Raw genomic sequence first — 12,318 nt, 5'->3', positions numbered from 1 at the left:
TAACTCGCCCCAGGGGCTTTTACCGCACGTATAAAAAAATGTGCGAACCTTATTTTGGCCCATTCTATGACTGTACCAAATTGCATCGAAATCGGTGAGACACAGTTGTGACACTTCCCTTGTAAGAGCGATTAGAATGCTCTTGTTGATATTTCTGGATATTCTGCGTACAATTTTTCTTTTCTGTCAAATGCACATTTCAAAACTGAAGCCGTTGATATATCTATTAATTGTTCTCTTTCTTTCAACATTAAATTCCCAGATTTATTGTAATATTGAAATGGATCTTTAATCCATTCATACGATTCTGTTGTTTCTGGGAAGTATATTCGTATTGTCCGTTTTAATTGAATAATATGTTCCTCAATCAGTTGTCGAACATCATTAATTATGACTAATTCATTTTCGATTAGAAAACTGTTAAACATTTGGAAACATTGCACGTTATTTGATTTAACGTAAGGTTCCCATAAATCTAATTTCAGTAGTAATGAATTGATTTTTTCATGCATTTTAATAATGTTGATATTAATTCCTTGAAGTGATTTATTGTATTCATTTAAAAAAGAGAATATATCTGCCAAATAGCATACAGTTTGTAACCATATTTCACAAATCAATTTTGCTGCATATTTGTGATTATGTTCATTTAAAAATAATCTGACTTCATCTTTCAACTCTACAAACCGAGTTAAAATTTTACCACGTGAAAGCCAGCGTACTTCTGCATGCAATAACAAAGTTTTATGCGTACTAGATAGCTCCTCACATAGCAAAGCAAATAATCTGGAATTTAGTTCCTTCTTTATAAAATTTATAATTTGCACTGTTTCTTCCAACGTATCTTTGAGTTTTTGCGAGATACGTCTTACCGCTAATTGATGCCTATGAAGACAACAATGGGAATGTTTAAGATATTACATCCTTAATGCAGGGTTTTATTAATTTTTCGGCAATTGTGTAAGCCTCTCCTTCTCTTGCAATGCGATAGCTAATGCGGAATGAAGCTTCAAGTGATTTCGCGTTATCAGAGAGCACACATTTACAAAATGTCTTTGTTTTCTTCTTCAATTCATCATTTTTTACGTTTGAAATATTCAACACTTTTGTTGCGAAGATTTGCATGGTTCGTTTCAAGGTGACGCTTTAATTTTTCCGGATTCAAACTGCTGTTATATATTACCTTTTCACATACTACACAAAGGCCATTCGGTTCATTTGCATCTCCTACCCAGGTAAATCCAAACTGTAAATAATTTTCATCATATTTTCGCGTCTTTATACCTTCAGATATTTTAATTTTCTTTGTTATAGGTACTTCGATGGGTACTTCTTGAACTTCATCTAACAATGTAGTGTCATTTACGTTACTTGCAGATGTTGAAGGACTTTCAGTAGTACGTTTTAACGTTCCCGTTTTTAACCAAAAATCCATCTGCAAAGGGATTGCAAATATTTAAAAATATACTCCTTACAACCAATTAGGAGATGAAGTTTTATACGAAAATGATTTACTATATTTTTTTCAACTGTGTAAATTTACATTTACATGGATAAAAGGCAAAAATTATTTTTCGAATAAAAATTTGAAATAGAAAATTTTAAATATTAGAAAACACTTACCTTTGCTTTCACAATATAGTTCATATAACAATAACCAAAAAACGTATTCATACACAAAAGAGTACGTCAAAATAAATGCAATAGTGCCTCTATCGCCTTACAGTCTTTACACTACTGCAGCTACAAGCTACAACTTGCAAACGTGAGACAGTGATTAGCTGACTCCAGCGATTGTGACGTAACATTTACAGCGCAAAATTTTAAAATTATAAGCACGGTTTCATTTTTATAACTATCCATCTTTATGAAAAATATTGAATTTTTAAAATTAGTATACTTATTGAATAAGTAGGGGTTGACTTATTGACTTATATAAAGAAATATTTGGGCATGGCCCACGGAACCCTAGGGGATGGCCCACGGAACCCCAGGGTTACGCGGAACCTAGTTTGAATACCGCTGGTCTAGGAGATATTAAAATGTAAACATATGAAAACGCATTGGCCTCCCCCTCCCTTATTATGACAGATATGAGAAATATCGCAAAACAAAAGCGATGCGGTATTATCCAAGCTATTAAATGATGTTGTCAAAGTTATAGCTCATCGTTTAAGTTTCTGAGATAGCGGGAACTTTATGTTTCTCAATGGCAGTTACGCCCCCTAGCGGTCGAATTACGAACTTCAAAATAATTTCTAGCTATTTCTCTTGGTCACTTTGCTTATAAGGATTTTTTTCCCAAACCTCTAAGCCTTACCGTTCTAGAGATACAGCCGCTCCGTACGCTTAACGGGACACCCTGTAGAGACGAAATGTACGAACTAAAACAAGTCGGTGTGCATAATTGGAAGAAGAAGGAGGTGTCGTGTGGACCAAATAATGTATAGCGTTTAGTTTAATCAGTTACATATTCTTTTTTTGTGTTCTAAGTAAAGTTAATATATTTGTTACAAGAAAGCTGACTTTAATTTAACGAATAACAATTGCAGCGGTGAGATAAATATCTGAAATCAGCGTATAACCTGTGGTAAAACGGTGAAGGGCGTACGTGCCGAGCGACGACGTGGCGAGACAACACATGTGTCGGGTTCGATTTTTATAAGAACAAAGGACGTTTATCAGGTGAACTTTATTGTTATTTTACGATGGAAAATTTGTCAAATAATCCTACAATTAATGCTAATATTAAATCGGCACCCGCGCATGCAATAAAAGCCTTAAATAGATTGATTTTTGAATACGATGGCGACCGAAGAAATCGACAAAGATTAAGAGAGTTTCAAGGGTTCTCATTTGACGAAGACTCCGATGATTTTAACAATAAATTAAAATACATCAAAGAGAACCTAACGCTGAAAGATCTGGTTGCATGTTGTTGTGTGTTACATGTCGATTTTGATAGTGTTACTGTCGACGAGATACCGAAGAAGGTTTGCATGACCTTGAGCGATTTGAATAAATTAGCGTCGAGTATGAAAGCTACCGAAGAACACGAAAAAAGTAACAGCGGAGATAAGAGTAATGAAGAGATGCAAGAAAACGATGATACTGATGACAACAATGGAGACGACAATGAGGGCACCGATGATGATGAAAATGTAGACGAAAGACGAAGTTGTGGTTCTAGGACTACACCAAAGACGACGAATAAGAAGAAAACTAAAACGTACGAAGATGATTTATGCATGACGACGAAGTTTATGATGACATTCAGAGATGTTGAAGACACGATCCTTTGATGGCAAAGGTGATTGTGCGATAGACACCTGGATGGAAGAATTCGAAGAAAACGCTGTTTTATTGGAATGGACAGACGTGCAAAAATTTATTTATTGCAAGAAATTGCTAAGAGGAATAGCAAAGCTATTTATCCAGAGTGAAAGAGGAATCGCGACATGGAAAAAGCTGAAAATAAAATTAGAAAATGAGTTTGGCAAAAAATTCAACAGTGCTGAGTTGCACAAAATGCTGTCACAGAGACGAATGAAGAGTGATGAAACAGTGGGGAGTACTTTTTGAAAATGCGAGAACTAGGAAGTCGAGGAAACATAGAGAAAGATGCATTGTATCAATACATAATAGATGGGATAGAAGACGAATCAACAAACAAAACTGTTTTGTACGGAGCGAAAAACAATAGTGAATTCAAAGAAAAACTGGAGATTTACAACAAGATAAGGAAGCAGAAGCAAACAAGAATAAGCAGGCCGAGACAACATGAACAAAAAGATGACGAGACCAGGCCAAGAGAGAAACCAAAATGTTGTTATAACTGTGGTGAAAAAGGTCATTTTGCAGCTGAATGTAAATTCAAGGAGAAGGGCCTTCAATGCTTCAACTGCAAACAATTTGGACATAAAGCAAACGACTATTCAAAGAAATCATCTACACTCACAAATGTGAAACAACCATCAGTAAAGAAAGTTGCAAATATGGAAGAGAAAAGTGAATATTACAAAGACGTGAACATCGATGGAAGGAAGACATTGGCATTCATCGACCTTGGACGTGACGTTGTCACGATGAGAGAAGAGACCATACAGTATGTGCCACACCAGATTAAACTGAGAGGTTTCGGACAAGGAATGTGCGAATCTGTAGGAAAGAGAACATTGCTGTTAGAGATAGATAGTCAAAATCGAGGCGGTTGTTTTGATTGTACCAAATGAAGCGCAACAGGAATCGATGATAGTGGGACAGAGTGCATTGGATCAGCCAGGGATAAGAGTAACCAAAGAAAATAAGATGCTTACCATCGAAAATATTTCCAGAATAGAAAAAACAAGATGTCAGAACGAATATGTGAACATAAATTCGGGCATAGGTTGTGACGAGATTCAAAGTGTTCGAGACTTGGTAAGTCATTTTGATTCAGTTTTCTCTGCGAACTCCTGACATTGGCACCACTGACCTGGTAACTATGAACATTGATCTTACAAGTCAGGATATAGTGCGGTGCAGACCATATAGACTACCATACGCGGAACGCGAGCGTGTGAAATCTATGATAGACGATCTTTTGAAAGCCGGCATCATTCGCGAATCAACATCGGAATATTCAAGCCCAGTGATTTTAGTTCCTAAAAAAGACGGTTCGCAAAGACTGTGTGTGGACTATAGACGCTTAAATGCCATAACGCGAAAATCACATGTGACGATGCCCTCGATTGACGAACAGTTAGACATGTTGGCGGGTAACAAATATTTCACTACATTAGACTTTATGAGTGGGTATTATCAGATTCCGATAAATGAACAGTCTAATCATTTAACCGCGTTTGTGACGACCGAGGGACAATTCGAATTTAATAAAATGCCGTTTGATTTAGTAAACGCACCAAATGTATTTAATACTCTTATGCAGCGTGTCGTGCAACGCATTGGACCGAACATTGTTTTAACATATATGGACGATATACTAATACCGAGTGATACAGTAGCGGAGGGTATCGCGAAACTACGAAAAGTGTTGGGAGTATTGCGAGAGCTAGGCTTAACATTAAAACTCAGTAAATGTAAATTCCTGCATACGCGACGAGATTACCTGGGGTTTGAAATTGATAGTGAGGGTATACGGCCGGGTGAGCAAAAAACCCAAGCTGTAATGAATTTTGAGACACCGACGAATGTTCACGAAGTTAGACAGTTCTTGGGATTATGCGGATTCTTTCGAAAGTTTGTACAAGGGTTCTCATTGATAGCCAGACCATTAACAGAATTGACCAAGAAAGATCGGGCTTTTGAGTGGAATGTGCTGCAGGAGAAAGCATTCCAAACGCTGAAGGATAGATTGACCCAAAAACCGATACTAGCACTCTATGATTGTAGAGCAGAATTGGAAGTACATACCGATGCTTGTAAGGACGGTCTTGCAGGCATGCTTCTGCAGAAAAATGATAAAGAAACATTTCAACCATTGGCTTATTATAGCCGAAAGACGACCGAATTGGAGGCCAAGTACCATAGCTATGAACTTGAAGCATTGGCAGTAGTGGAAGCCATAGATAGATTCAGAATATACGTATTGGGACGACACTTTACAGTAGTTACTGATTGCAATTCTCTGAAAACAATCATGACAAAGAAAGATATGACGCCGAGAATTGGGCGATGGCTCTTGAAGTTACAAGAATACGACTTTTCTGTTATACATCGATCGGGAGAAAGGATGTCACATGTTGACGCCTTGAGTAGACACCCAAATGAGCCTGGAAAAGAACCAGAGGAAGCTGATCTGAAGATCCGTATATACAGGTGTCCCGATACTCAACGTCAAGCGGGCACCGGGTGAGAGGCCAACTCTTATCTGTTCTGGTAAAAATAAGAAAAAAATTCTATGTCTCTTAGTTAAGTGGTAATGTACATATTTTTGAAAATGTTAAAAATCGTTCCCGTACATCATATCTTTAGGTACTACGGTCAGAAATGTTCGCAATTTTATAGTTATTTTTTTAATAATGTATTCCTCATGAACAATGCTACAGAGAGTTTGCAGAAAAACCGGCCATAATATTTTTTATGACAAGAACAATGGCAAGTGTTGTACCATGTTGGAAACTTAACTAAACAGGCCTTTTAAAATTACTTGCCAAGGGTGTTGTACTACTCCTTTTTTTAGAAATCGTGTGTCAAACTTGATAGACATAAATTCTTTCAACTTGAACTCAATCAAATGAATATATTTTTTTGCAAAACTAACGACTTTTGTTGTTTGATTTGTGACTTCTATAGTAGCATGGTTCACAAGGAATACATTATTAAAAAAATCACTATTAAATTGCGAACATTTCTGACCGTAGTACCTAAAGATATGATGTACGGGACCGATTTTTAACATTTTCAAAAGTATGTTTATTGCCACTTAACTAAGAGACATGGAATTTTTTTCTCATTTTTACCAGAACAGGTATGGGTTGGCCTCTCACCCGGCGCCCGCTTGACGTTGAGTTTCGGGACACCTGTATATATGCCCAACAAACCTAATAAATATGGCATCAAACTTGTGATTCTCTGGGATGTTGCCGATAAGTACGTAATTAATGCAAGTCCTTACCTCGGAAAATCTACAAAAACGCATGGAGATCCATTAGCCAATTATTTTGTCACAAGATTGACAACACCGCTATACGGCAGTAACCGCAACATCACAGTGGATACTGAATAAACCATACAATCTAACAATAGTTGCACTCTTCGTAAAAATAAGTCAGAAATACGATACCTATGGAATTACGAGACCATAAATCCTGGAAATGTGGAATTTCTGTGCTTGCATTTGATGATAAAACGACTCTTGTGTCTGATAAACCTAAACAAAATAAAATAGTTCTTTTACTTTCGACTATGCATTCCAGACTCTATAAATCAAGAAACAAAAAAAAAACGGATATAATCCACACCTATAATGCGACAAAAGGAGCTGTTGATTCTTTTGACCAAATAGTTCAGAGTATGTGCGTCAATAGAAAAACCAGGAGATGGCCTCTCTGTTTTTTCTACAATATGCTCAACATTGCAGCAGTTAATTCCTATGTCATACATCACCATAATTCAATAAAAAGAGGATATTATCAAGGCAAGAATTTGTTCTTAAACGTCAAGAACAACTCACCAGACCATGGCAACAAGAAAATTGCCTCTCCTTGTCAAGAAAATTGAAAGACTCTCTGTGTGAAGTTTTACAAGATCAGCCTATTGCAGAGAATCAGGAATACCCTCAAGAGAAAGGGAAAAGAAGTTACTAGATTATGTCCTACAGTGAAAAAGAGAATGACGACCACAATTTGTTATGTATGCCTTCGCGCGTTGTGTGGTGAACATCAGATAAAAATATGTAAAGGTGTCCCAACAAGGGCGCCGGATTTAATTTTAAAGAAAAACACATTTATTTTTTGAATTAAGCAAATATTTTGATTTTAACATAAAGAAAAATAGTTCCGATTAAATATGAAATACAACGTCAGGCAAATGGCCACCACGAAACCTCTGGCACAGGGTTATTCTTTTGTTGAAATTTTCAATAACGTTTTCGCATAAACGTGGCTGTATTTCACAAATAACGCGTCGTATTTCCTCTTTAAGATTTTCAACTGTTTCAGGCTTATTCGCATACACTTTTTCCTTTGCATAGCCCCAAAGAAAAAAGTCCATGGGTGTTAGATCGCATGATCTTGGTGGCCAATGTTGATCGCCAAATCGAGAAATGACACGGCCCGGAAACTTGGTCTGCAGTAACGCCATTGTTTCACGTGCTGTATGGCAGGTCGCACCCAAGGTTTATATATTAAAGGTTGTCTAACTTCCTATGCTGCAATACTTTGATTTTAGTTTGTGGGCGAGGGGTAAGAGCAGAAGTGTTTCGTGACGTAAGCAATAACGGATTGCGCACGCAACCTCATGGCCAGGTGGTGCTCCGTGTGACGTAATACGCAGTATGGTTGCGTACGAATCTAGACAACCTGTTATATATAAACCTTGGGTCGCACCGTCTTGTTGGAAAAACATGTCCTCCACATCAATGACATACAATTCGGGCCACAAAAATTCCGTTAACATTTCCCGATACCGCTCACCATTAACAGTTTGCGCATTTCCAGCCGCATTTTCAAAGAAATAAGGTCCAATCACTCCGCCAGTCCAAAATGCACACCAAACAGTTACTCGCGGTGGATGTATTGGTTGATTGAGTACCACACGAGGATTTTCAGCACCCCAAATTCGACAGTTTTGTTTAATTACGTATCCGTCGAGTTAAACATGTGCCTCATCTGAAAAAATGATTTTCTTCGAAAAGTCCGCATTAATTTGATGGTGTTCCAACACCCAATCAGCAAATCCACGGCGCTGCGCATGGTCTCTTGGCTTGATTTCTTGCACCAATTGAACCTTGTACGCGTGCAAATGCAGATCTTTTACCAAAATGCGTTGCATAGTGCTTCTGGAAATGTTTAATTCTTGACCACGATGCCGAATGGAAGTTCCTGGATTATCGACCACAGATTCCCTTACTGTGGCTATGTTTTCATGTGACGGACAAGGACGACGACGAACATTGATCTTCTGATCCACCAGCATAAATTTGGTCTCAAATTTTGTAATTAAACGCCTCACTGTTGATTCATTTGGCGCATTATTGCGACCGAAAACTTGACGTAATAGGCGAACAGTTTTCGCAAAACTTTCACCATTTTTGTAATGTGTTTTAACAATAGTTAGACGTTGTTCGTTTGAATAGTTCACCATATTCATAAATCGCGCGGTCTATACGTGACAACTGCCAAACAAAAAACGCCGTACAACTCGTATTAATAAAATTGCGGCATATTTAAATCCGGCGCTCTTGTTGGGACACCTTTTATAAACTGTAGCCAACAACAGAAATGATTTATCTTCATTTGTTTATGTTTATTATTTATTTGTTTATTCTTAGATGTCTAATAAAAAAAGGCTATTTGTGCTATGCACATTTACCTTTTATTTGAGGTTCACTCTAAAGAAAATTGGAACGAAAGTTTGCGAAATGCTCAAGCTTAATTTCGTTTTCTTTTGTAACTGTGATACAAGTTAGAAAAAATCAAATTAATAAAAACATTAACCGTCCTCAATTTCTTTCTATTTTCTTCCACAACAGCTAATTTATGAAAACGTAATCATACAAGCATGATAAACGATAGTACGTAAATTTGACGTGTCGTTAGTATTAACGGATAAACAACATACCGTTAGCATTCTAGGGTTAAGAAAGAATGAAATAAGGGAGGAAGAAGCAAATTGTGGTTGAAATGATTATTACTAAATCCCAGGTATCTGAATGTGAAGAAATTATCCTAGAGGTATTTAAGAAGGATTCCTGTATTAATTAAATCTCTTCTACTATTTCTCCTTCATTTCCACTATTCCCCCAACTATAGAAGAGATTGAATTAATAAAGGAATCCTTCTTAAATACCTCTAACAACTCTAACAAGTTTTATTAATAAGTATGAATCAAAGATTGCAACATTTCAGAAACAAGTATCCGATTTAAATGAGAAAAACTCGTCCTTGAGGAAACTTGTCGAAGACAAGACCGACGTACTTGAACAATATTCGAGAAAAACCAGTATTAGAATTTTTGGAATGCCAGACATACGGAATCGGAATATCAAAATAGCTGGATATCGTGCTGGATTTAGATGTGTTACTGCACTATTGAACATTGTTGACAATATAGTTGCACAGACTGATAGAGAAAATCTGACGCTAGTTTGTCTTCTTTACCGATATTCTATAAACAAACTAAAGTAGTGTAAGAATGCCGGTTCTAGAGCGGAAGTTGCTCCTGCGGTGACGTCACGTCTCAATGTATTAAGTATGGGGAGGGGTACCAACCAAAGTTTGGGGGAAAAAAAATTAGGTTGGTATTAAAAGTAAGCAACTTCCGCTCTAGAACCGGCATTCTTACACTACTAACTAGAGGTTAATGTTACACCTAATTATATTGATGTCTGTTATCGTGTCGGCAAAAAAAGCGATAAGCGACCGCGCGTAGAGGAATTTGAAGGATTCAAAAATAGTCATACGAGAAGATCTGACAACCCGTCGGGTCCAACAATTGAAAATTGTGGGTGATAAACATGGGAAAAGAAATGTGTGGTCTTTGGGAGGCAATTTATACTATGGTAAATGGAACTACTGAAAATCATAGATTTGAATTTGAGTGATACTTTTTGTACTCGATCGTTTTGATGTTGATAGTGTTTCTTATTCATAGTTTCTTTCTACGCATGTAATGAACGAATTACGTACCGCTTACAAATTAGATTAATTTGATTTTTTGATCTATTCTTTTTTTATGTGTTTACAATATTGCAATTATTGCTTTTTTTATTGGTCAACTTAGAATTAGCGTATACTAAACAATAACAAGTAAGAAACTCACCCTGGCTCACCTAAACTCGCGCTCGCTGCTAGCGGCCCTCGACGGCGTTGCTTCTGTAATTAATAACCCTTAACGATTTTAATATTGTCGGAATAACGGAAACCTGGCTCTCTCCCGAAGTTACCTCAGATTTAATGAGTATACCTGATTATATATACAGGCGGGACAGGGTTGGCAGGGGCGGGGGTGTGGCGCTGTACATAAGAGCATCTGCTGCTTGCTCACTTATTGATGTTGACGGTGATGTGGAGCAATTATGGGTTAAATTCAAATATAATAAAAAGTCCTACGCAGTGGGTGTGGTTTACAGACCTCCTAAATTAAATTGTACCTTGTTTTTAACTGAAATTGAAACGACTTTATCCCGCATAGTACCCATGAATGATGTTGTAATCATGATGGCCGACTTTAATATAAATTTCTTAAGTGTTGACAGTCCTTCAACGTTGGAATTAATTAAATTGTTGGATACGTTTGATTTAGCACAAATAATTGATTCCCCAACCAGAACAACTGCTACTAGTTCAGCTCTTTTAGATTTAATATGTGTCCCTGATTCTGATCTGGTCGAATCATACGACGTCATCATGGTGTAAGTTGAAAGTGGAAAAAATTAGAAAAGCGCCTACTTCCAAAGTGGTTAGGGTTTTTAAAGACTATAAGTGGGCAATATTTTTTATTAGTTGGACTATGTGATTTGAAACAAAATCTTGCTCCATCATATGTTCAGACAATTCAGAAAAAGTATCGCTGTATGTATCGGAAAATACAATATTCACTAAACGTTGTTGAATGTATGTATCCGGTGGAGGACTGTTTTTGAATAATAATATTTTTTTACACAACTTCTCAGCGCTAGTGCATATTTTAATTACACTATCACTTGGAAATTTAGGTTTGTTTTCATGTTGTTGATGTTAAGTGTAACTCCTAGCTCCTCTGCCACTTTTATGTTAGCAGCTAATCCATCACAGGTCATGTTGGCGATTGTAATCCCTGTAGAACTTACATGATCTATGAATAATTTTGTTATATTAGCTTTTTCAGAGGCAGTAACTTTATCGACTAGAAAGTATGCAACTGGTATTTTCCAACTGCCATTAATAGAAACCACCATATACACCAAGGCATTTGTTGCTAATGATAAATCACAATCAAGATTGGTACCAAAATCAACATAACCGACATTCTTTGTTCCATCGAAATCGATGTGTTTTCTGATCGACATTTCATCAAATACCAATGACACTAAATGATGTCTATCTTGATCAGCAATGTATTTTAAAGCTTGTAAACCTTCACCATTGATACCAGGCTCTCCGTTTATGGATCTGTACCAATCTCGTATAGTGAAAAAAAAAAAGTTAAAAAAATTTATTGTTAAAGCAAACCTTCTAATTTCTGGACCAAATTTTGATGTTGTTTGATATCCTTTACTTTTATTTTGATGTGATCGATGTAATAGATTATCTAAAAGATCTAAAATAATTCAATTACATATTTGTTAAATTTTTTAAGTACTGAACAAACAATACCTGAAAAAGAATAGTTTAAAATGCTCTCAGTATTACTAGAAATACTTGTTGTTTCTCGTAAATCTTTAATTAAGTCTTGGCAGTTATTCACAAGTTTTTTTTTCTTCGCAACTGTTGCTGTAGAAGTATAATTTTTCTATTTGCAAATTTCAGTTTGGCTGAAAGACATTTTATTTGTTGTGTTCCTCACAAGCCTAATAATCGTGATCGTTGTTAATTCTCCTTATTTTTTCAGGTAACTGAAACATATACAAATACAATATATTTATAATTCATATTACAATTATGCATATACACACCT

General features: G+C 36.4%; 1 protein-coding gene across 1 annotated transcript; it reads left to right on the top strand.

Moving 5' to 3' along the window:
• The first annotated feature begins 2,708 nt into the window (after positions 1–2,708).
• Positions 2,709–3,302, top strand: LOC139430192 (uncharacterized). The gene has a single exon (XM_071196857.1). The coding sequence runs from the start codon at positions 2,709–2,711 to the stop codon at positions 3,300–3,302; it is 594 nt and encodes a 197-aa protein (XP_071052958.1).
• Positions 3,303–12,318: the final 9,016 nt, after the last annotated feature.

Source organism: Onthophagus taurus, chromosome 6 (assembly GCF_036711975.1).
Source record: "Onthophagus taurus isolate NC chromosome 6, IU_Otau_3.0, whole genome shotgun sequence".
Classification (NCBI taxonomy): Eukaryota; Metazoa; Arthropoda; class Insecta; order Coleoptera; family Scarabaeidae; genus Onthophagus; species Onthophagus taurus.
The sequence above is the reverse complement of the archived record's forward strand: the minus strand, read 5'-3'. Positions and strand labels throughout refer to the sequence as shown.

Excerpts from the sequence above, each read along its gene's own strand:
- LOC139430192 (XM_071196857.1), top strand. The coding sequence starts at position 2,709 with ATGGAAAATTTGTCAAATAATCCTACAATTAATGCTAATATTAAATCG.